This window comes from Anoplolepis gracilipes, chromosome 2 (genome assembly GCF_047496725.1).
Source record: "Anoplolepis gracilipes chromosome 2, ASM4749672v1, whole genome shotgun sequence".
Classification (NCBI taxonomy): Eukaryota; Metazoa; Arthropoda; class Insecta; order Hymenoptera; family Formicidae; genus Anoplolepis; species Anoplolepis gracilipes.
In genome coordinates, this window is record NC_132971.1 from 14640490 (window position 1) to 14665751 (window position 25262).

Here is a 25262-nt window from a genome sequence, read left to right on the forward strand (position 1 = left end):
AGATGTTTATACATATAATATTATTTTTCAAGGGAGTTTAATCTAATTTTTCAAACGTAATATTCAATTTGAATACCCATCCGTTTTAATCATTCACACGCCTGACGTAGATGATTATAAACCTTATCCTTCTCGTCTAGAAACCCTTTGTTTAATAAAAAAAAAGTCCGACGACATGTGCGGTCTTCCTTAACGAAATCATTTCGTCCTGGTTGGCCAGGTTCGTTCTTTCCTCACTGTGGTTATCCTTCCGAGAGTCACCTGGATGCACACATACATCTCTCTCTTTTTCCTTCTGCCTTATTTTGCTTCTATTCTACTTCTGAACGAACGAGCGAGCGAGCAACTCGTCCGTTCCTCCTGCTCTCTCATCAGTCTTGCTGCATACTACAAACGGCCTTTGAATAGCGTCTAGTTTTTGTCGAACAACTAGTTTTACCAGAGAGTTTTCATTCTCCATTCTATCCGCGATCCGCCGCGCCAGCCGCCTCATCCTTCGCGCATCGAGCCACCGTGAAAATTAATCTCGTTCGTTCTCTCAACGCCATAAAATTCGAATGAAAATGAATGACATTCCAGAATTTGTCCAAAACTACCGCGGTCCACACAATTCACGCAGAATTTATTAATTATTAATTATTTTTAACCGATAATTGATATCGAGTTTTACAAAATCTATTTAAGAGAAAAATCAAGCTTTTAATTTATTTATATATATATATATATATATATATATATATATATATTATATTTTCTTAATACAGAAAAATGGAACAAAAAATGTTTAAGAGCATGGGAATTGCCAATGTTATTATCCGTGTGTTAAAAGAAACAAATGTCAATCTTTAATTAAATACCTTAATAGCAATCGATTGATATATTGTCACGACTATAAAAATTTGCAAAAATTATTTAATTTATTATTAATAATTATTTAATGTTATTGATTACGTGTATCATATTTATATCTCTTTTGTGAAAACAGAAAAGAACAATCCTTATTTATTTATTTATTTAATACGTGTGATGAAAATGTATAATAACATTAAAATATTACAGCAAGAAAATATTAATTAATAGCAGTTTTTACGTACGCGTTAAATATAAATAGTAACCGACTTTAATAAGCATGTGTGAAACGGGGTTACCTTGAGACGCACGACCCATTAAACGACAATGCAAAAAAAAGAACAATCTCATCCGGCGGACTATAAAAATATTTCTGGTGCAATCTTTTCTCAATCACGTTTCTACTTAATACTTTATCTTAAAAAGTTGCGCCATAGCTAGCAGCAGCAGTATAAACGAGGAAATTAACTTCAGTTATAAAGTAATATCGACCGGCCGTTAAAGAAGTATGTTAATTAACGATTCTTAATCGACTCCGGTTGACTCGCCTCGCTCATTCGTCGCGAAATCTCCCGCTAAATAATCGCGGCCATTGCACTCTGTGCATTTCTTTCTGATAAGAGTGGTATTTGAAATGCTTTGATATATCCGAATATAAAAATTGCCAGAAGATTAATAACTATGTTGAAATGCAAAGTTTCCGTTTGATCGTTAAAACTTTATCTTGTCTGCAACATAAGACAGATTTATTTTCAAAGATAATACATACATATATACTACAAACATATGTCACAAAGATAAAATAAATAATTTTTAGCATAAAAGTATATATACATCAGGAATTTAATAGTATATGTATATGTATATAAGAATCTTTAAAGATTGTCAGTTTTTCCTCACATTTCGCGAAAGATAATCATGTAAGCGCCTGACTGATAAAATTATAAAATTAATAATTTATTAATGTCGCCGAATGAAACTAATTGATAAGATTAATTGACGATTTGTGAAATTTAACGTGTCGCTTTATCGATTTACGCCGTCGACGCCGGCAGCGATTTCGCTGCTTCATTTCAAACTATATGTGCAACGTATTATCGTATATGAAATGTTTCATAGGCGAATGAATTAACAAGCAACATTTCTCATTCAAAGAACGATATACGCAATTAATGTCGTAAATATGTATTCTATGTGTCAGCTATGAAATATTAGTTCGCATTTGGAGACGCAGAGCTTCTGGCCATCTTTTAAATTCCATCTTGAAAATTGCATAAACTGGTTGCGTTCATGTTAATTATGATTGAATATATTAATCAACAATTTAACTATTTTAAAATAATATCTATTATATACATGTAAAATTGTTTGTGGTGTTTGATTAATTCAATATATATATATATATATATATATATATATATATATATATATATATACATATATACGCTTTTACATGATATATTAATGATAGAATTAATCTCAAACATAAATATTTTATGATATTTAACTTCTTTAAGATTTCTACAATGATTAATTTTATACTATAATTTTATCGCAAAAATATATGTTAAAGAAAAAAATAAATATCAAGGATAATATCAATGAACACGATATTCACAATTAATGCATTTAATATGCAACGATTGACATTTAATAAGTCAATATAATATTAATAATGCTATTTAGATAATCTATAAATTTATAAATTTCAGCGTTAATTTATCATTTAGAAAACAATTTCTATATTATGCATAAAAGTAACTTTAAAGTACAGCAACTTTTATTTCACAACAACTTATCCATCTAATATTAACACATTCATTCAAGTTTATTTTATTTATTCATTGATAGAATTCAGAATTTCTCGAAGACTTGTAGAGTATTTTATTAGATTTAAAGTTATTTGCATTCTATTTTTTTAAACTTGTGCCATTCATAAGCATAATTTCTTCCGTCAAAATAAACACGAAAAAGATTCAAGAGTAGTCAACGATCTGAAAAATATCTACGTTATCAGCGTAATTCTTATGTTAACTAATTGAGATAATTAATAACGCAATAATTCGAATTTTAATTAAGCTAATCTCTAAACCGATCGGTATAATTTAAAGATTAATAATTTCATTGATAGATCATTTAATTTATTATAACAAGTATATTCAAAGAACGCCACTAAAAACAAGGCACAAAAATCTTTGTTGACCATCGAATATGTTAATTCGATATTAAATTCGATCAATTGCTTCATCTCATCTGAAGGATTTTTCATCGGAGAGTTTTCTAATCCTAAAGTGTCTTCGCTGCACAATATTGCGTGAATAATCCGGAATAATAATTTACGCTGTACGCGAAATAATTTACATTGTTACGCTGTTGCACGAACATAATTTATACAACTGGCAGGAAAAATTAGCTTACACGCACGCTAGATGATAGAATACCAAATTTATATGAACTCAAGAATTTACGAACGCGTTGCTTATCTCGGTTCGATCGTGAATCTTCGAGGTCGCGCTGGCAATTTATAAAACAAGTACGCGAGACCGGATGTTAAATATGTTAATTAACGTTCTACGTGAGTCCGATGGCGCCGGGTTTGCTCTAACCCATACTGTCATCTTCCTCGATCTTGTTTACATATTACTACATTCCACTGGTTTCTACCGATTCGCGCGTTATACCTATGTGCGAGGTACATATAAATGAGGACGGCAAGTGTTAATGACTTTCTTTCAGTCCTACCTTCAGCACGCTTCTCTCTCTTGTAATCATCAGGCCTTTAATTATCATCGTCTCCGACTTACGTTTATTCTCCGTGATTTATAAAACTTGTATTTATAATATTTATATACATTTGGGAAGTCAGAAATTTTAGAAACAAATGTCAAAAAATAATTTTTAATTTAATTTATAGTTTAATTCCCGACTGTGTGTGTAAATATCTAGTTTTATGAAATATATGTTGATTGATTATTTTTCCTCTTTATCTTATCATACAATATCTTTCTCACTCTGCAAACACTGCAATTTAATTAATATCTGATCAATTATATATACTCCTCAAATATTTACAATTATTGAATAAATTGAACATGTTACGATTACGTTGAATATATCAGTCTTACCTTACTTTCCCATGAAATGGAAACGCTTGAAGTTTTCACTTATTCCAAGTATGTAGTGCAGAATTGCCCGTGTTTATAAAAGCTCATATATTTTCTAATCAACGACACAATGATCATCTTTCCTTTTGCTAATTTAGATACAATTTGCTGATTATTTTTATATTCAAAATACTCAATGATACGCGAATCGCAGAAACGTGTGATATTAAATGTAAGAAATAGCGACGTGACCTTGTTTACATACCTGGCAATATGTCAGCGTGGCATAGTGGGGTACGCCCTACTACTACATAAAAGAGATCGAGTAGGGGAAAGAGACAAGGACCACGCGCAGAAAAACAAAATGTTATCCATATTTTCGCATATAAGGTGATTTATATAAAGTGATTGATGTAAATATTTGCAAAAGTAAAAGATATATAAAAAAATCTAATACGGATGGGAACGTCGTATAATGGAAATCACTTTTTTATGGATAATAGCATTAAGCTTAATCTAATTTTTTCTTTAAATAAAAGAATCCTGATTTTTTTATATAAATCTATTTTTCACAATACTCTGCGTAAAATGTTATAGGTAAAATATTATAAACTCTGTGTAAAATATTATAAAGGTATGATGGCCAAAAATTATTTATGAAATATTTCGAAATATTTATACTTTAATTTGACATAATTTTACATAAACTTAAAAATATCTCGTAAGATATTTACTTTTTTATTATCTTGCTTCAATACTTTTATGTAGAATAATGAGAAGAATTAATTGATGTAGATGTGGTAAAAAAAACACATAGTTGTCCTAAAGAAAACAGTTTTTAACGAGCAGTTACATGTTTTTTCTTTAAGATAGCTATGTGTTTTCTTCATACCAATTAATTCCTCTTATTATTCTGTGCACAATATATATATATATATATATATATATATATATATATGAATTATCTCAATAAAATTTTTCTACATATCTTGAAAATCTTCGCGACTCAATCTTTTCCTAAAACTATAAAAAACTGGTTTTCCTCACATAAATTCTCGAAAAGTAATTAGCAATTATTTTAAAATTCAAGAAACATAATAATGTTCCTCGTATACTTTTATTTCGTGTGAAATATTTTGTAATGGCAACGAACTAATTACCACCGCTGTTAGGAAAAACGTTATCATTTTTTATAATTATTATAATTAACATGTCTTAAAAATCTACAGAATCTATGTTTCCAATAATAAATTCATATTATATATGTATATTATCAGTCTATCGCATTTTAACTAATAATTAACTCGACTGGCGTTATGTAATATTAGGATAAAATTGTTATCATTCTTGTGTTTTTCATTAACAAAACGTCACTGATATAGTATGAATCAAATTCGAGTCAAGCGGCATTTAATAAGTGTCATGGTGTGTTTAATTATAATTATAATTCTTTAAAGAACACAATCGTTATTAATTCTGTACTTTAATATTTATCAAGTTTTGCATATAATATAAATTTAGTATTCACAAATATCGTTGTCAAACCGCATATTTCACGAGATTTATTCTATCAAAATTCGTCATTCGAACAATCGATAAATTTGATTTGATTTTTGAATGTAATAATCCACATATATTTAAAGTAAGCAAACTCTAAGTAAAAATAATTTAACTATACGAGGAATTTGAGATCTGACCGTTTCTCAGCATTCATTAAGAACTTTAAGAAATCTTTCAATTTTATATATATATATATAAAACTTATGCCCAAAAGCAATCTCGAAATCATTAGATCCTCGCATAGCTCATCTCACGCAATAACACTATACAGTTAGCCGGAACAACGCGATATATGGGAGACAAACAGACAGATGTTCATACCGTTGAAGAGGCGCGGGATGAGTCAACGGGTCCTGAGTGTCCTCGCGAGGAAGTTCACCTTCGAATGATGCGTTCATCGCACGGCAAAGAGAAAATGATATAAAATGCGACACAACGTGATGATAGGCGTTGGCAGATCGCGAATTACATATGTATGTATATAAGACGTGCAGATATAGGCGATCGTAAAAACTCGAGCTTTAGAAATGTGAGCTGATCTGGGAATAAAAAGGGAAAGGGAAGAAAGAATATGAGATCCACGTTGATAGCAAAATATTTATGCGTTTACGTTGAGGGATATCAGGAGATGTGAGCAGCGATGGCACGAATCCATTTTCGAAGAGATTTGAAATTGATTTCACCGCGGGCGAAATTTTATTCTGAAAATCACATTCGTAAAATATATTTTATTTGTATGTCGGCACATTTATTCAGTTTTAAAAAGATCTGTGTTGAAAAAAAATTTCTTTTAATATTTATTTTAAAATCATAATCATATTTTGTAAATTAAAATATTGGGTAATAATTAAAAAAGAAATCTTTTGTTCAAAACAAACTTTAAGTAATAAAAAACTTACAAGAGAAAGAATAAAAATAAAATAAAAATAAGAAAAGCATAAATTAAAACAAAAGTGTAGGTATCTTTTTTTTGTAACTGGCCTGAATTCGTATAAAATCAAGGGTTAAATTATGGTCTGACGATATTAAATTAAGTAAGTATGTCGCTTATAAAGTTGTGCTGAACATGCCCGGCTCGCCGCGACAAAATGTACGTAGTAATAAATGCACCGTCGCATCCTAAAGCTGAAACCTCTACTTCTTTTTGTACGACCATCTAATTAATTACGAGCAGGAAAGAGCTACTGCGAGTAACGACGTATACCAAGAATAGCCGAATAGTATTTGTGCGAAGAACAACGTCCTCGCCACCTTCCCTCTTTGCGACGCCGTAATTAAAAAAAACATTCCTGCGTCTAATTAGCTTTAATAGAATTCATCGTGAACTTTGACGACAAATATATGACTAAATTAAGAGACGGTTTAATTTTTATATAATTTATATTAGAGTTAAAAGAAAAAATTATCCTAGAAGATGTAAGAATCTAGTGTGAAGATTGCAGATGATATGCACCACTTCCACATTATGCAAATATACAAGTATTTCTGGAATGAAACTAGACACTCGCTTAATTTAATAAATTTAAGTGCGGATAGAGTCTTTCTAAATTTATTCATGTGTAAATTATAAGCACAAATTACAGATCAGCTTTTCTCTATTTTAATGATTAACCAAGTAATGTAATTATAGAAAAAGTTATATTTTTCATTGTTTCTCGTTTTAAAAATATTTTTTTATTTTTTAAAATAACATTTTAATTTACAAATTAATATATAAAATATTTTAAACATATATTATATGCACAAAGAAGAGTTAATTCTTTCATATATTATAAAATTTATTATTTAATTATTATTTTATTTAGAAAACTTTTTTTTTTTACAAAATTGCATAATCAAAGTTTTTTCTAAAAATATGCCAATAATTTATATTAAAAATAATCTTAAAAATCTATAGAGAAAAATTTGACCTTTCTGTTCCTATTTCGTGTAATCAATAAAGAATAACCACAATATAAACCACGACCAAAACCACGATAATATATAATACGCAGATCATAAAGTCAATTGCGGTGAAAAGTTTGAAAAATTTGAATAAAAAAGGTAAATAGAAACGCGAATCGGTCTAGTTTCGCAGCGATTTATACGAAAATACCGTTTATTCGCGTCGATCGACAGCGATTTTTCTGACACAGTTCCTTGCTTACGAGGACAATGTTGATTCGATGATAAATCGAACTATCTAGGAACTAACTGTACTAGAGTTTATCCCACAATACGATTCAATCGAATGCGTCTCGGGACAATAAGACGCTGGAACGTGATTCGTGCCATCGAACAACAAGTCGATATATTCATATTCGAGTACCGTTTGCGACACTTTCATACTCTGACATACTTTATCCAGAGAAATATTAATGATATATTTATCAAAATATTTTATTAAGTATTAATAAATATATAAAAAATATTTTTAAAAACTTTACAGTTTTTTAATGCACAGTTTTCTTATTCTTTCTGTATGAATCATTCATATTAATTTCTTCAAAAACCTATAGCTTTATTTACAATTAAGAAATAATATTCTTTAAATATAGAACAACAACAAAATGTTACTTTTAATATTTTCTAATTAATTTTTACGATTACATTATCTCGAAATATTTATTCTGATACCATTTAGCATTGTAACAATATTGCTTCTTAAATCGTAACAAGATGCTATATAAATTATATTAAAAAATATTTTTTTTTTCAAAATGGCTATAAATCTATGCATCACAAAAATTGCATGAAAAATTATCTATAAATTTTTCCTGCATTCAAGGTATCTTTTCTTTACATTCATCCGAATTATATTGTATAATTGTCGCATTTGCATGCGTGTTTTTCGCGACGACGTGGAAGTTGACGCGCACCTTAATTAACCCAGCTTCAAGAGCATGGCAATAAAAAACAGTTTTATGTTTTAATGCCATAAAGTTTGCTTTTACTAACGTGGCGAGTGCATTCAGTATCGGATAGATCTTTCTTGAAGCTCTCACCATACAACTATCAAATTTTTATGTTTCTGCTGTGTACATATACATATATATATATATTTATATATGTATATATATGTATATATATGTATATATATGTATATATATATATATATACATATATTTATAAACATTTAAATTATTTATGTGCGCTTATTTATAGTTTGATAATTTTATTTCTATTAATTCTTAAAATAAATTAAATTTCAGAAATTAAAAGAGTATTAATACAAATTAAAAAGTATTTTTATAATTTTCGTAATGTTCTAAACTTTAGTGCATTATTACTTTTTACTTCTAATGTTTTTTTTTAGTTATTAAAAATCACATCAATCAATTTATCATCTCTCATTTATCATGGTACTATACCTCATGAATTTTTCGTCTATACTCTATTACTGTTGTCGAGAAATAAATTTCGATTTTCCACTAGAATTAGGCAAATTAATTTTTCTGGATCCTAACTTTTTCTCGTTAATCCGGTTAGCAATGATTTCGTCGCGCACCAACAAATTTATGATAGCTTCGTAAATTACTTCGCGCCTTGTTATAATTTCATGCAACTGATGGAGAATGTGTTCGACGTGCCGTTATAATTTAACACCTCGAGCTAATGACACGTAATATTAGTAAATATTAATAATGTATTCGTCATTACAATAGTAATATATACTATTTTTAATTGAAACAAATAGCTATTTCTAGAATTTCTAGAAATTCCTATCTTTAATATAATGTTAAAAAACTCAAAATTCATATCTTTACAAAGATTGTATTTCATTAAAAATTATTATTACAATAGTAAATATTGGATTTATAGAAAGAAAGTAAAAGAAAATGTTCAAGTGTGTATGAAGAGAAAAGGATCGATTAAGTATTAAGTAAAGATAACCTTCTGTGTGAAAGGAGGTCAGGAAAGAGAACGATAGGCAAATATAACATCGAAGTGTAACAACGAATAAGGTGCACGAGATTCTGAACGAACGGGGAAAGAGGATCTGAGAACAGGTGAATGAGCGCGAGAAAACTCGGTTATTGACGCACAATTATGTGCACGACCTGCGTGAGTTTGTATGTACATACGTGCACTTGAACGCAATGTTTCATGTCGGGTCAACGCAAAGCCGAGTCCGCGAAGCTACTTTTTGCGACAAAGAATTTGTCGTTGCAATTCGATGCGCAAAATTACTTCACGTTAAATCGAAAATACCGAAGCGCGAGTAACTCATAGACCATGGAGCCGATTTATGATAATGAATCAACATATCCAGATTGCATGTCTATCGGATTCCATTAAAGCCGATAATATACTTTTTTATATTAATATAGAATATGAAGAGAGAACAACAATGCATATCATATAGTATCAATAATATCATTAAGTATTCAATAAATAATATTCACTGTGCATTATGATTTATGGAACTTCTTCAAGCTTAATATAATACAAAAATTTAAAAATTTGTTTATAAATTAATATAAAATATAAAAATATTTATAATTTTTTATTTATTATTTATAAAATTTAAATTTAACATAAAAAATTTTATAATTTTTATATAATTTAAAAATTGTTAAATAAATTTAGCATCAATATAAAATCGGTATATATTTATATTATCATACAATCATGCATATATACGACACATTCTCCTTTTATCATATATTTATATATATATTTAAATGCCTCTTTTTTTATTGAATATTAATCTAAAACCCATGAGACCCTATAGAGTTTTTCAAATGTCAATGATTTTATTCGCACATTTGCGACGATCAGAAAACGTTTTTATACCGGCAATCATATTTTCTTGTCGCGTTACAGATGGCAGAAACCCCGATCGAAATAACGTCATCGACACAGGTGACGGAGAGAAACGGGTTCTCTCCTGCGGGCAAATATTAATATATCCATAAATCCGAATACGTCTTTGGAACGGGATTTATAAGTGGTCGATCGAATCGCGGCCGGCATTCGATCGCTATTCGGAATTCGTGCCAGTAGATTATGGATAATCGCCGCGGGAGAGTCGAAAATACTCTGCCAGCAGCCGTGACGGACGTGATATATATTTATGCATATTGTCCAATTTTTTTTTTCGTTATGCATAATTTGCAAAAGGATAATAGCGAAAGTTTTGGCCAGCCTAGTATTGCGTTTCTTTCGCGTTAATAGTTTAAAAAATTTAACGGATTTTTTCTTCATAGTTTACATCATGTACACAAGAGCAAATGTATTGTAAGAAAACATTTTAATTTATATATAATCCTTAAATTATTCGAAATAATTTTATATATTTATATTCTTATAATATTTTCTTACTCGCAGTATTTTTCTTTGCATTTAGCTGTTATATAAATAGTAATATAAATTTAATTTATTTTGAATTATTTTCCACTATAATAGCAATATTAATAGAAATATCACAATGAATATAACATTTTATTCATCTCTAAATGATGCTTATTAACTTAATTAAAAATAATAAATTTATTAATTCATTTTTCTCTCACATAAGTATGTTTTTTTTTAATAATTATTCACACATTTCTTTTTTAAATAAAATATATTATGTATATTTCATACTTTCATCGGTTTAAAGTAATAAATTATATAGAATAAGGAAGAATTAAATTAGAGCGAGAGAATTAAAATAAAATAAACTTTTACTAAAAAGAAAGTTTGAATATCATTGTTTGCAGATTTACATTTTTTGGAGTTATGTGTGGTCATGGCTAATTTTTCATGCAAATCTGATGGTAAAAAAATTCATCTTATCATAGTTTTTCCATGGTATCAATTCTTTCTTATCTCTCCATTTATAGAAAGTTCAACTATATAATAAGACTAAATTACATTAAAATATGCACGACATGACAAACCGAACTTCAATTTTAATAAGGTTTTTGACCAACACAGAGTTAAATTTTCTTCAACTAAAATGTCGATGTAGTCGTTTTAGAAGCCAGAAAAAAGTTAAAGTTTAAAATCCTTTTGTGCAAACTATATTTCATAATTTTAATTAGCGAACAAAATGTTACACTTTATATTTTCACAGATTTCCTTTTAATTAAAGATTTATTTACTATCAACTTTACTTATTAAAATTAAGCTAATTTTAAATATTAAAAAAACTAGCACAAAAATAATAATCCTTCTCGAAATATACATTCCAATGAAACTTAACTTTAATTCCGCCAAGAATTTACTTATTAAAATTAATTAGAAGGTATTGTATATAAGTCAAGGAATCTAGTATTTTAATATTTCCTGCATTTATAATTCGCATGGCAAGATAAAGCGTACTTTTTTGCTTCTGGAAAGAAGCCATTGACTCGCAATGGTAATTCCAGAGCGACTGCAATTTTACGTCTTACCTCTCGGTCGTCCTTGAACGCAAGTATAGATAGGCAAGCAGGATTTTCCAGTAGCCGGCGAATAGGCGCCTTCTCCTTCTCCTGTCCCTTCTTAAGAGACGAGCACGCTTCGTACGTAAAAATCCGGCTTTCCGAGAGGCAAAGAGTATCTCTCTTCGATACACGCGCGAATACCTGTTGTCTTAACGAGCGCAGCACCTTTATTAGCACCGTTCGCGTCACTCACGCGAATTTGCGCGCGCGCGATATTTCGCCGGGCGAGGAAATTCTTTCGACCCTTACGTTGAGTTCTCTAACGACCTTTCACTCTTTTCTCTGTTTTTCGTGCGTATATCGCCACCATTCCGATACCTCGAAGAAATCGGTTTTACGACGGCTCACCGTTCGCACCGAGCGAAATTATTATATATACTAGTAGTCCTTCCGAGAATCCGCGAAAATTAAAAAGCAAATAGCTTGTTCTTTCAACACCAGAAGTCCACCGAGTCTGATAAGAGACGAAATCTCGCCGCGAAGTTTTCTCAAGACGACGCTCGTGAGAAATCTCGAGGAGAGGACACGCTACGCGCTCGCGGACCGACGCGGCACTTGAGGCCCGAAGGTGCCTCAGGTGAGACGCCAGGTGGGTGTCGGGAGAGAAGCGGGGCCTTCTCCTCTCCTTGTCTTGACCGGCCCCACCGCACCCGGCAAGCCACGAGCAAGGTTTATGGAGAGCCAGGTGGAATACAAGCGTTTTCCTCTGCGTTAAGTTGGGTTCTCTCTCTTGGAGAAGGGCGGAGGCGCCTCTATGCTAGATCCGACGATATTCACGGGGCCCGGGCCCCGTCAAAGTTCCCTACTTTACCGGTGATAAAGAAAAACCGGTATTCATAAATAAAAAATATTATTTAAAGTGATGCTCTTTAGGAAAAATTGTTTATATAAATATAACAATAAAGGAGAAGCTTTCGTTTTAGTTTCATCAATTTGACGTATCACGTATTGTTGATTTAAGGTAGACTGTACCATTGTAAGACTGTAAAATATTTAAATTTATTTTGCATGATTTATATATGTTTTCTTATATAATATTTGAAATAAGTCAAATAAGATTCAAAATTTATTTTAACTCAAGCAAAATTAATAAAAATACATAAATAAAATATCAAAAAAGTTTATTCAAGTTGAGCCATTAATTAAAGTTATTCTGTCTAAATTTCATCTCAAATTATTTGCGCCGGAACTAATAATGAAGCAATAAATTTTTATTGAATAAAATGATTAGAAATTCAAATTAAATTACAAGATCTTGGAGCTTGTGATGATTTTAATAGAAGCGTAGATATAATAACTTTTATTGCTTTGTATGCAGATGTAATTACTGAGAAAATCAGCATATAAATTGTTAACCTAACACCTATTGTCAATTGTTATTCCCTCGAGCTGTAAGTTATCCGAATATATTAAAGTATGTATAAAAAAATAGAACTGTGGGTTCGACCGCGAAACGAATAAAGAATCGGGAACACGGAACGGTCTAATACTTCGAGGAGCGATTGCGTGATGTTGATTGTTAATTTAGCTGCACGTAAGTCGCTCGTCGTAATTAATCATTATCGCGAGAATAATGCAGACGTCGCATATGAATATCTCACATTCGATATTAGCACTAATGATATGACGTCAATACGGATTCTGACGTTGCAATTAATCCGATATTAATCTGTCTATATTACATCGCAATCACGATGATCTGCGAAAAATAAATTGACTTTATCCATTGAAAGCTTGAACAACATTTTTTTTTTATTTTAGGAGAAACTCATTCCGATTATGCAGGCTCTCTTCAAGTTAAATCGGTCATTGCGTAAGGAAGTCGGCTCACACCATTTCCATAATTAATCAGTTTGCAATCAGAATTATAGTTCCAGCTAAAAATTATCGCCACGGTTTATGGCGAGAATAAGGAGGTATCTCGGTTCATTCTTGTATGCATCAGATACGAAGGGGCCTCTACTGAGTTCGATGATCTTTACGCGCGGAAGCCTCCGAGATCTCTGCCTTATCGATTATGATATCGAGGTTTATCCAAGCCACGCTCTAACAAAAGTTCTAATAAAAAATTATGTTGAGCGTATGCGCTCTCTAGCAAGAAATGACGAGCGTAAATTAATTACACTCAAATGCTAATGATATCATTAGACGAATCGAATATTGTTACAGTTAATTTACGGAATTTCCTTAATGTGATATAAAATATATAATTATAATACAAATCTCTCACATTTGCATATTCAAGTTACAGATGCGTCTAATGACTTTTATAATCTTTTTGTGAATCGCGAATACAATTTTTTCTACAAATTTTCTACCTTACCGGTGATTCATTAATAATCGATTAATTATTTTTGAGCTCACTTATTGATTAATAAGATAAAAATAATCGTCTCTTTATATTAATTTTTAAAATAAATATTATTATGGAAAAAAAAATTAAAATGTATCAAAAAATGTATTCGCAAAATATTTCTTTATAGATTTGAAAAAATATAAAACCATATAAAAGTAAAAAACGGAATTTTTCTTTATTATTTGTAACTGCACACACAGCGCGAATGAATCAAGTTACATTTCATTTGCAAATGTAACTTTCAAAGAGCAAAATCGACAGAAAAATTTACCTTTCTTTCCGCTTAGGAAGAGAATAGTTTACTGACTAAAAACGTACTTACTTCCAGTCGGGTAGTCAAGCTGACGTTTCTGCAACATACATAGAACGCACGTAAATTAAAATCTGGATGAAAATTTATTCATTGAATTACAATTACTCTACAATGGTCGAATAATTACGTTTAGCGCGAACTTAACGATAAAATCTCATAAGAGATAATAATAATTAAGGCGTAAAATTAAAAAAGTATTGTATAAATAAATTGTACTAACACGTTCGTAAAATGTTTTTATCGGAAGTTGACATAAATATGATCATAATACAATTTGCTTGGTTTATCAATAATAATTATCAAACGCACTCACCTCATAATCACACGTTGGTAGATTCACGTTCTTTGTCTGCATTTTCTATAAAAACAGGACAAACAATTATAATTAAAATTCTAAAAATTCTTATTTGTAATATTTACTTAGATTAATTTAAAATCTATGCGTTTCTTTTATCTCATAAAAAGAGAAACTTAATCAATATTATCTCTTATAACATTTGCCTAAATTAAAATCTAAAATAGTTTATAAAATATTTTTCTTAATTTCTTTTTTTATGAATCAAAAATACACGCCTCTTTACACCATAAATTTGAAACAGTAAACAAAGGAAATGTTCTGCATCGATTAACGTATCTTGCAGCTAGATATTGTCAAAATTTTTCTGCGCGTACATGTATAAAATATCAATATAAAATATATACCATTGATCATAGCCATAAAAATGAGAATCCTAAAAATATAGGCCGTCGTAAAACTCGCACAAACAACAACAGCAACAACAAACGATTCTGGTTTCTACAGTGATGACCAAAACAGTATCGCGACTGGCTGCCACACGGTATAGTATGCCTTTATGAATCGAATCCGCATCCGACACGGACTAACGTGTAAACAAGGGCCTGCGGGCAAGACTCCAGAGAGAAGAAGAGTGCCCTTCGGTTCCGTGACCCGCAGCCATTATGCGGCGCAGCATTTTCTCACGAAGATACTCTGCTCTAATTATATGTCTAGCCTCTGCTCCTGAAATCTACGGCTTTATTGCTAAATATGCTCGCGCTACGAGAACTGGGTCCGAGAAAAAATCTAATTCCTACTTCGTGTTCCACCGTACTTAGGGACCCCAAGTTTCGCGGGACCAATGGTTGCGTTCGGGCTGCGACTCCAGAGAGAATCTCGACATACGCGCGCGGTATAATCTTGGGGTTAATCGCATAATCTCTGACGGCCGTGACATCGTAAACGCGGGCGCGCCAACGAGCGGGAGCGTCGACTGTTCCTCGTTTGAAGAGACCCCCAAAAGCGTTTTCACGTAATTAACCCTTTTGTCAGCGCAGTTGCAGTAGCGCGCTCCAAAAGCATTTCGGCAAAAGACCCGTATTTGAATGATATTTGAATAATATTCGAAGCGTTGTACCGAGATTAATAAATGACTGAATATAATGGATTCGGTATTATTTGTTTATAATTAAACTATTTAATCACAGCTCTAGATTGGCAATACATATTTAAATATCATTGACGAAATAATATATACTTGTATCAATAGAGTGTAACACGTTAATTATATGCATTCATTTTAGTTTGTGTGGTAAATATTATATAATAATAATAATATAAATAGATTATATTGTCCTCTAAAATTTATATTTATTTACTATTTATTATTACTTCATTTACTCTTATATCTCTCCCCCTGAAGAATTACACTTTTCCAATGGAAAGATAAAAATTTGGTTTTTATTTTTTCCTCAAATTTTAAATAAGTTAAAAAAATTAAATTTAATGGACATTTTCTAGTAATAACAAAGATACTTAATATTTTTCTAATCTTCCCGTAACCTACATTTAGCACCGGGTTGTACATGATAATGTATTTTTTTACTAAAAAATTATTAACTTTACAAAAAAAAAAGGTAATCTCTAACGCATATTTTCAAATGACATTAATATTCCGACCCGTTAAAAAATTTTAATAAAAAATTAAATAAGGATTGCTAATTTTCAGCTTCTTGTAACAATGTGAGAAGATTTAAAAAAAATTAATAAATGTCCTACTAGTGGAATATATATGTTTACTAAATTTCAATTTTTTAACTTGTACAAAATTTTAGATAAAAAATAAAAACCTAATTTTTATTTCCTTTTTTAGAGGAATGTAACTTCTCAAGGAAAGATGTAGAAGTATTTGTTTATATGAAATATCCCTTTAATTTTCGACACAGAATCGTCTCCTAAGGTTATTCGCACTTATTTAGAATCACCCTGGATCTGGAAAATGTGTGATATATTTTAAGTCGATCTGTATATAAACATGTATATAAACAAGTCACATGTATATAAGCGGAAGAGATAAACCGTAACATTTATATATTGGTGACTCCGATTTTGAATGAGGATCGAGTATGTTTGTTCGACTCTCGTAAGCCAAGCAAAAGCCAATTCTGTCAGACATAAAATACGTGATATAACGAATAAAAAACTCGAATACTGGCTCATAAAAGAATCGAAGAGAACGAATGCGCTTGTTTATAACTCCAACAAAAAACTGAAGTACTACTGTTTCCAATAATGAGTATGCGTTTGCATAAGCGTATGTACATGTGTGCGTGTATATCCAGCATATATGCATATGTATATTGCTACACACCCGATAATCACCCGAATTGGTGGAATCGTGCGCTGTATCTGACAGGATATCCTCCATCAGCCTCAGTTAGGATGCTTTTTTTCGTGGAAAAAAAATCTGGTGCTACATATCCGCTCTTTCCCAAAACTCGCCTCAATAATTTCGATTGGCCTACCCGAATGATCTCGTCAAATTTAAGCTGTTTGATCGAAAATTTAAAAATGAAAAACTCATCGTACGTAGAATATCTTCATCTTTGATGACTGATGAAAACATTGTCAAGCGTTTTGAATTAAAAATATTATCATAATTGTACGCAATATTTAATAATAATTGTAATCAAATAATAATAATAATTAATGATAACATAACTAATACAACTTAATTATTTTCAATATTTTATATTTCAACATCTGATCGTATTCTTGCAAAATTTCAAAAAATTACATAATTTATGAATATATAAATTAAATATCAAAATTAAAAAATCTAAAAGTAAATTAAAATTTAAAAATTTTGTAAATAATATTGTTTTGTTGATTACAAAATTGTAATTTTATTTTTCGATTAAGACAATAATATGTGAGATTTATAATGCACTCAAGGGAGCACTCATTTCACGCGCGAAAAAATAATTTATTTTCGAGAGTTGTTTTTCTCAATAATTAACATAGTAAACATCAGTGTTTTTCTCAATAATTAATAAGTAAATATCAATTTTTATTTTCTTCATTATGTATTTGAATGTATTTATATAAAAAATAATTAAGTTTTATAAAAAATTAGAACTTTTGTAGCAAATTGTATGCATCAGTGCATAGTTCTAATGTTTGCATTAGTTTTAGCACTGTAGGTTAGTTTAATCTGAAAAATAAAAATATTTTCTTGTAAAGTGATAGTATAGTTATGAATTATGGCGAACTTTTTCCGAATTTCCATTTTCTATTTTTTTTTAATAACAAAAGAATTTTGAAACAAAATTACAATTTTTTTAGTTACTTAATTTCGTAAATTTTTATAAATTAAAAAATATTCTTCGATAGTTACTATATCTCTTTGCAAGAAAATATTTTTATTTTTCAGATGAGTATAGATAATAATATAACATATATAAACATAATTAAATCCATAAAGATAATATTAGTAGATAGTATATTATTAATTAATAGTCGATAACATTAATAGTCAATCAATAAAGATGATCGAATTATGCAAATCTTAACAAATGGCAGGATGAAACTATTAACAAGCAAAATAAACGCAAACTTGCATGTTTTCTCAGTGCTTATATACAATATTTATTGGATGTATAATGTAATAATTTAAGTATAATATATTTTGAGAGGCTAATTCACACTTGAGAAGCATTTCTCTTTCAGATTTCCTGCATGTTATTAGTATACAACGTTGTTTGTGGGCGAGCAGTAGAACTGGTTAATTTCAAACTCGAATCGCGACTATCTCTGTATCGTGTGAGTTTACTCTTGCTTTGAATATCAAAAGTTTAATAGGCTACACAGGTCGTACGATAAAGCTCGACTACTCAGACGCGAATATTTTCTACGTTAATGAAACTCTGTGTCACCTGTCGGTCGCATGCGCATTCAATTAATTTATTTGTCGAGCAACAGCCAATTCTCACATCTTTCGAATGTTACTATGATACAAGAGCACAAGTACTAAGCACAAGTTCAATATTTACGCTTACATTAACATAATTAACTCATCATGTGTATGTAATAGATGATTGATCAAAAGAAATTTTAATATTTACGCTCTGTAAGCTCTTTTTGTTATTATAATATACTTGTTTATTTTATTATTTGCAATTTATTGCCAGTTAAAAACGAAAAGTTTTGCTTATTTAATTTTATTATTTAATCAGTCTACCACTTTTTGTTTATACATATATTAAATTAACATACTAAAGCATATAAATTTTATTTTTTATATATGACAAATGTTTATTATAAGAAAAATCAATTATAAAGATTTCTCCAAAAATATACTCGTTAGTAATTGTTTAATCTCTTTTAATTATTATGATTTTCGGCTGAAAACTGCAAAAATCAAATTTTTAACAGAAATTAAATCATGAAGCTAATGTACTGTATTGAAAATAAAATTAATTTAACAATTCTTTTTTTCTTATTAATATAAAAGTGTCGCCACTGAAGTGTCGCCATTCGAGTTTCGACCTCTGGAGGCCGCGCTTGTGTCTAGAATTATAATTTTATTGGGAATGAAGATTCTTGGAAGAATCCCGCAGGCATTCCATACTGCCGTCAATCGAGGATGTACAATACGATCTATGATAAGGAAGCACAGACTTGAATTTACTAGAAATTGCTTTCACGTCGGGCAAAGACCTTTGTAAAAAAATATTCTTTCTTTCTTATGTCATGCGAGCTTCTTGTGATTATTTGATTTATTAAAGATGTCTTTTCTTAAATTGCGATTTAATTTTTCATTCTTTTTTGTCAAAGAAATCTAAAAAAGATATCTAAAAAAATTTTACGTTATTAGAATTAAACAGTATATATGTTTATAATTTTTCTAAAAAAAAACAAAGTTTTTTACATACAACGTATTATATTAATAATTTTTTATTGTGTAAATGATACAATGTCACATATATTATATTTAAATTTTTATACAATCTGTCAGAAGACAAAGCATGCGTAAAGTAACTAATAAAATAATTACTTTTGCATTTATTTTCAAGACTGTGCATAAAAAAATAAATACGTATGCATCTTATTTTTATAACAATCGTTATAATTATTTTTACAACGTTCACGACAGTGCAATAAAACTTTTATATTAATAAGTGTTTTTTTATTATCAAAACGATATGCAAAAATTGTTATTTTTTAATTCATAATATATTGTATGCAAATCAATCTTGATACAATTATATTATATTATATTTATAGAAATATTACATGAAAATGTTGCGAAAATTTATGACTGTTAGGCAATCAAGAAACTTGATAGCGTGACATCGAGATTGTCTATACTTTTGCATTAATTTTAATTAACGATCTCGATTATATTCACAGATACATGTATGCGTTACGCCCGTGAATATATACTGATGCATCAGCAGCCAGCCATGCGTTTTAAACCGTAGTACAATAGCATATGTGCGATGCATTACGGAGTAAGACTGTTTTTTTTCCCCGACAGCTTAAAGGATCTCGGTATGGTCAATGCGAGGCACGCACCGCGAAGCGTGATACTCGTCGGAAGTAACCGACCCGTTACAATTGTAAATCGCTCCTCCTCGCGCATCATGACTTTGACTACTTCGAGGTAAACAGCAAGGACAAATAGCACCGGATTGGATATTTGTTCTTCGCGGTACCATCGCCCATACATACGTGTTTGAATTGTTAATCGAGTTTGCGTAATAAAAATTGCATATTGACCGTTGGCGCCGATTTTTCGATCAAAAAAAACATTCAAAACATGCCCGTTTCATCGTGAGCCACATTCGTGATAGATGCTGGCAAAATAGATTAAAGCAATTTCTACAAATAATTAAACTTTCTAACTCGTAGTAAAATGCTTTACGAATTAATTACAATTAATTATATATATAATTATAACTCTGTTACTATTATGTAGAATTCATATTTAAATATGGTTAAATTTTATTTGTGAAGTTTCTTATGAATGTGCATACACATAACACACCTATTCTGATAACTAAAAAAATACGAATAAAATTATAAATAAATTATAAGTAAATTACAAGTTAAAGTTATAAATATATTTTTATTTTTATGTTCGACGCTTTTTTATTACTTTTTATTCTAATTATAAAAAAAAAGTAAAACATTAGTTTTGCATAAATTAGAAATTTTTAATTTCTTTCATTTGTAAACATTTAACTCGCGTAGCTAAAATATTTATTTGTTTTAAAATAAATAAATAACTATTTCATATTAATTAAAATAAACCAGCGAACAAAGATAAATTCTTTTTATTGTTGAATAACACAATAAGTTGTGTCTGTTAGTTGGCAATACTATGTATTTGAAATTATAACTTTAACATTTAATTTTCTCAACTTTAAATAGAAGTAAGAGGCAACCACGTTATTTAATTACTTTTGTGCATCACCATATATTCTAGAAAATACGCAAGCCACAGAATTAAAACTAACTGTATTAAAATAAACACATTATATCTAACGTTATTTTCAAAACATTAATTAATAAAAGAGATTCTGTTCAATACCATATATGTATAAAAAAAAGTAGTACCTACATATGAGCAACTTATAGCACTTAATGACATGTTCCCCAAAAAATGGATCAAAACTAAAAAAAAAATTGAAGAGCTGAAATATGTAACATGATTATGAACGAAAACGTTCGTGACAGATATTGCGGATTAAATTGCGATCACCGGATCAAATATAGCGATTGAATTATCAAAAAGATATCACAGTTTCTCTTGAATTTCAAACGTTTGTAATACAATGGTTAGTCCAGCGACTGTTTTGAAATTTCACTTGATTCTCCAATCTATTGACATATGCGCGTACTAAATTTTACCATTATCGACGTCAATACTTATGTGTACCTTATATATAAATCCGATAGTTGGGAATATTTTGATTAACGGTGAATTCTCACCGTTGAACGATGCGTAACGCCACCCTGGTTGCTCGCATGCAATAAGTAGAAATTAGAAACGCCGTTGCGTGCAGCAACTAATTATGGTATAATCATTGATGGATGCTTCAGCAATTAGAATGCGTAAAAATTTCCAGTGGAATGAAATTCTTCAGACAGGATATTAAGTGCAAAAATAATTTTGATCGCAACAACATACCGAGCAACAAGATAATTTTTGCTTTAAATATACTGAAATAAACAAGCATAGAGATAAAAATGAAAAATAATAATATTCCAAACAGAATTGATTATATGTGTCCATGCAAAAATTCTTAAAAAAATAAAATGTTATTTTACACGAGGAAAAAAACATTGTATAACGAGGAGATAATCTTTAAAGAAAAAATTTTGAATTTAATATTTAATATTTTCTACGTTTTAAATTGCTACATTTATTGTTTTGATGTTCTGGCAATAAATGTTTTAAATGTGCTTTTTTTATGTGCTATTGTTCAATAAAAAAGAAACTTTCAGCCATTATTAAGTAAAACAGAGAGATCGTGTAATTTTATAACATGCATTTTCTTAATGTTCTTAACGAATGTCCTCAAAAAACAGAACTATCTTTCTGGTTCTTAGAATCTCTTTGCAGTAATCATTACAAAATGGGTTAACAGACTACTTTAATGTTATGTAATACTGTAAAAGATACTGTAGTACTCTCGATAAATGTTTTTCTAAATTTAAGAATAATTTCAAAAGAAATAATTTTTAAATGCTATGCAATCTATTTTTTTAACTATATAATATAAATAAATGTTATATTATATCATTTACTACAAAGAAAAAATGGATATCAATTAATTTGATCTCTATTCAATTAAAAATCTCTTATTTCAATCTTTTAATAGAATTCCTATACATACATTACTATTTTAATTAATAACTTTCGCTTACAATCCATTGCAACAAAGATGCAGAAATATTTAATTTAATATTTTCAAATTAATTTGTTTCAATACTATAACTTTGTTTTAATATTTCAAGGTAATTTCTATATAACAATTTGCATTTTAAAACTTTAGTTTAAAAAATTTAGTTTAAACGTTACAACATCCCAATAAAATTGCGTTATAAAAGCAAAAGTATTATGATCCCATTTGTTGTAAATTTCTAAAATAAAAAATTTATGCGCTGTTATACTTCAGCAAAGTGTCGCAGTCAATTATGAAAACCAGCTATTTTTCGTTCTTTTATCGAACAGAGAAATACGGAATAGCGCAAGCTCGCAGTGGAAAAAGGAAAAACTGGAAATATTCCGAGAGATAATTTATCTAGATATTCATCTTCTTGCAGGATGCGCCCCGTTTCCGTGGTGAAACGGAGTGCATTCAAATTTGCGTCAAAACTGCTTGTTGCAGTATTCGATCGATATTTACGGTGTATAAATATCAAACGAATATAATTTCATTATTAATGAGGAATGAAAATCATTGACATGAAAGTAAGAAAATTATGAAATAAATATTATAAAACCAAAATAATTAATATAAATATAAAATTGTATTAATAATTATCTAATTAATTTAATTTTTCTTATGTATATATTTACTGTATTACTTAATATATACTATGATTTTTTTAGTACTTTAAAATACTATAAAATAACTATAAAAAATAATTCTTTGTCATGAAATTGTTTACATTAAAATTGAAATATATAATAATATAAAAATGTATCTTATAAATGAAATATTAAATTCAAACCATTTTATTTTATAATTTCAATTTTTGACACTACAGATATACGAGCGGAAAAATGTATTCCATGACAAGTGTCAAAATTATGAATTCAATTAGAGTATAAAAATATTAAAAATTTGTTCACACATCGTAACGACAAACTGTAAAAATAAATGATATACAGAATGGAGAGATAGAATTCATATTAATGTAAAAGTGCACATAACACACGTATCGATAAAAATTTTTAATAAAATTTTTTAGAATAAATTATACCCAATGGCATGTGAAAACAAATTTCGTAAAAACAAGTAATGAAAAATGTATTACGCTGAATTAATGTTATCTCGTTTTATTATTCCTTATAATAAAATAGGATTATTTTTTATTTTTCGAGAGAAAAAAATTTATTATGAAAAATAAACTCACCAACACTCGAGGAATTTTCCACAACGTGTACTACTACACAACATTCAGGGACTCTCACATTCGATTATTCTAACACAAAATATAGCTTGCCCACGCTCTTCACGGAAATATAGCTCGTATATTTTGCACACAAGTCGTTTGTATGTTACAAACTTTAAATCAACGCAAAAAATTTGTATTATCGCGCCAAGAAAATTAATGGACAAATATTTGTAATGTAAAACAAATTGTACGAAATTATGCAAAATATTATGAAAAATAATAATGCCAATTACTATATGCATAACAACATATTCATAGATAGTCGATGTTGTATCTAAACTATTTTCTTTTATTTTTGACGTTATAAATATTTAATTTTCGTTCTTATATTCGTTATAAATTCATTGACGTTATAAATATTTTGTTGTGTGTATGAAGCCGAAAAGACTATCGAGACACGTCGATTCAAACGCGTACTTCGTGACAAACTGACTTTAAGAGGAAGCGTGTGGGGGCAACGGAACCTTGCGGCTTTTGGATGGGTTAACGCGAGTCCCTGATTGGAAGTCTGCCTCACGCATAAGTTCCTTCCCTTCTTTGTTTGACCCTTCTGGCTTGAGATTAACTTCAAGGGCTCAACAGTAATCCCCGGTAACGTTACAGAAGCTAAACGTTGAAAGATACGACATATCCATACGACATATATTTAATAATTCATCTTCCTTTACTTAAAATATTTGCCCATAAAAGTACATAAATGCAGATTTATTTAATTAAATTTTATAGAAATTAGAATGTGAATATGCCTAAATATAATATAAAAGGCATGAAAAATAATATAAAATAATATGAAAAATCAATATAAAATTACGAAATTCTTTCTCTACTTATTTTAAAATTATTATCTATTTTTTTATCTCTTATTGTTAGTATAATTTATAATAGTCAATTTAAATATAAGTTTCTCCTTGATATAATTCATTTGAAAATTATATCAAAGAAAAAAATTAAAAATATTCTTTTTTAGAACTGAGATTATATATCATATGTTTAATGAATGATTAGGCATAATGATAAGTAAATATAACGGTTCTTTCTTTATCAAATAATAACAAATACACAAATAGTTTTTTTAATAGCTTGAGGCACCTAGTAATGAAAAATTATAACTTGTCTAACTCATATGTATGTAAATTTCCTTCTAATAGGTCACAAGCAAAACGAAATGTTATTCATATCTGAAATCACTTTCTATACCAGCAAAGTTTCATTCAAACTG

The 25262-nt window shown here is 29.2% G+C and overlaps 1 protein-coding gene across 3 annotated transcripts in view; it reads right to left on the reverse strand.

The window, feature by feature from the left end:
• The window catches only part of LOC140673991 (uncharacterized), a 51362-nt gene extending 36430 nt beyond the window's left edge, over nt 1–14932 (reverse strand). The window contains exons 1-2 of one of the 3 annotated variants that reach the window (XM_072907284.1): nt 14888–14932; nt 14584–14611 (exon numbers count right to left, since the gene is read on the reverse strand). In XM_072907284.1, the coding sequence (XP_072763385.1) occupies nt 14584–14611; nt 14888–14929 (70 nt within the window). In that variant the 5' untranslated portion in view covers nt 14930–14932. Of the gene's footprint in view, nt 1–3974; nt 4227–14583; nt 14612–14887 lie in introns of those variants that run through there. The other 2 variants (XM_072907317.1, XM_072907307.1) reach the window with 2 other exon arrangements.
• Between the last annotated feature and the right edge of the window lie 10330 nt (nt 14933–25262).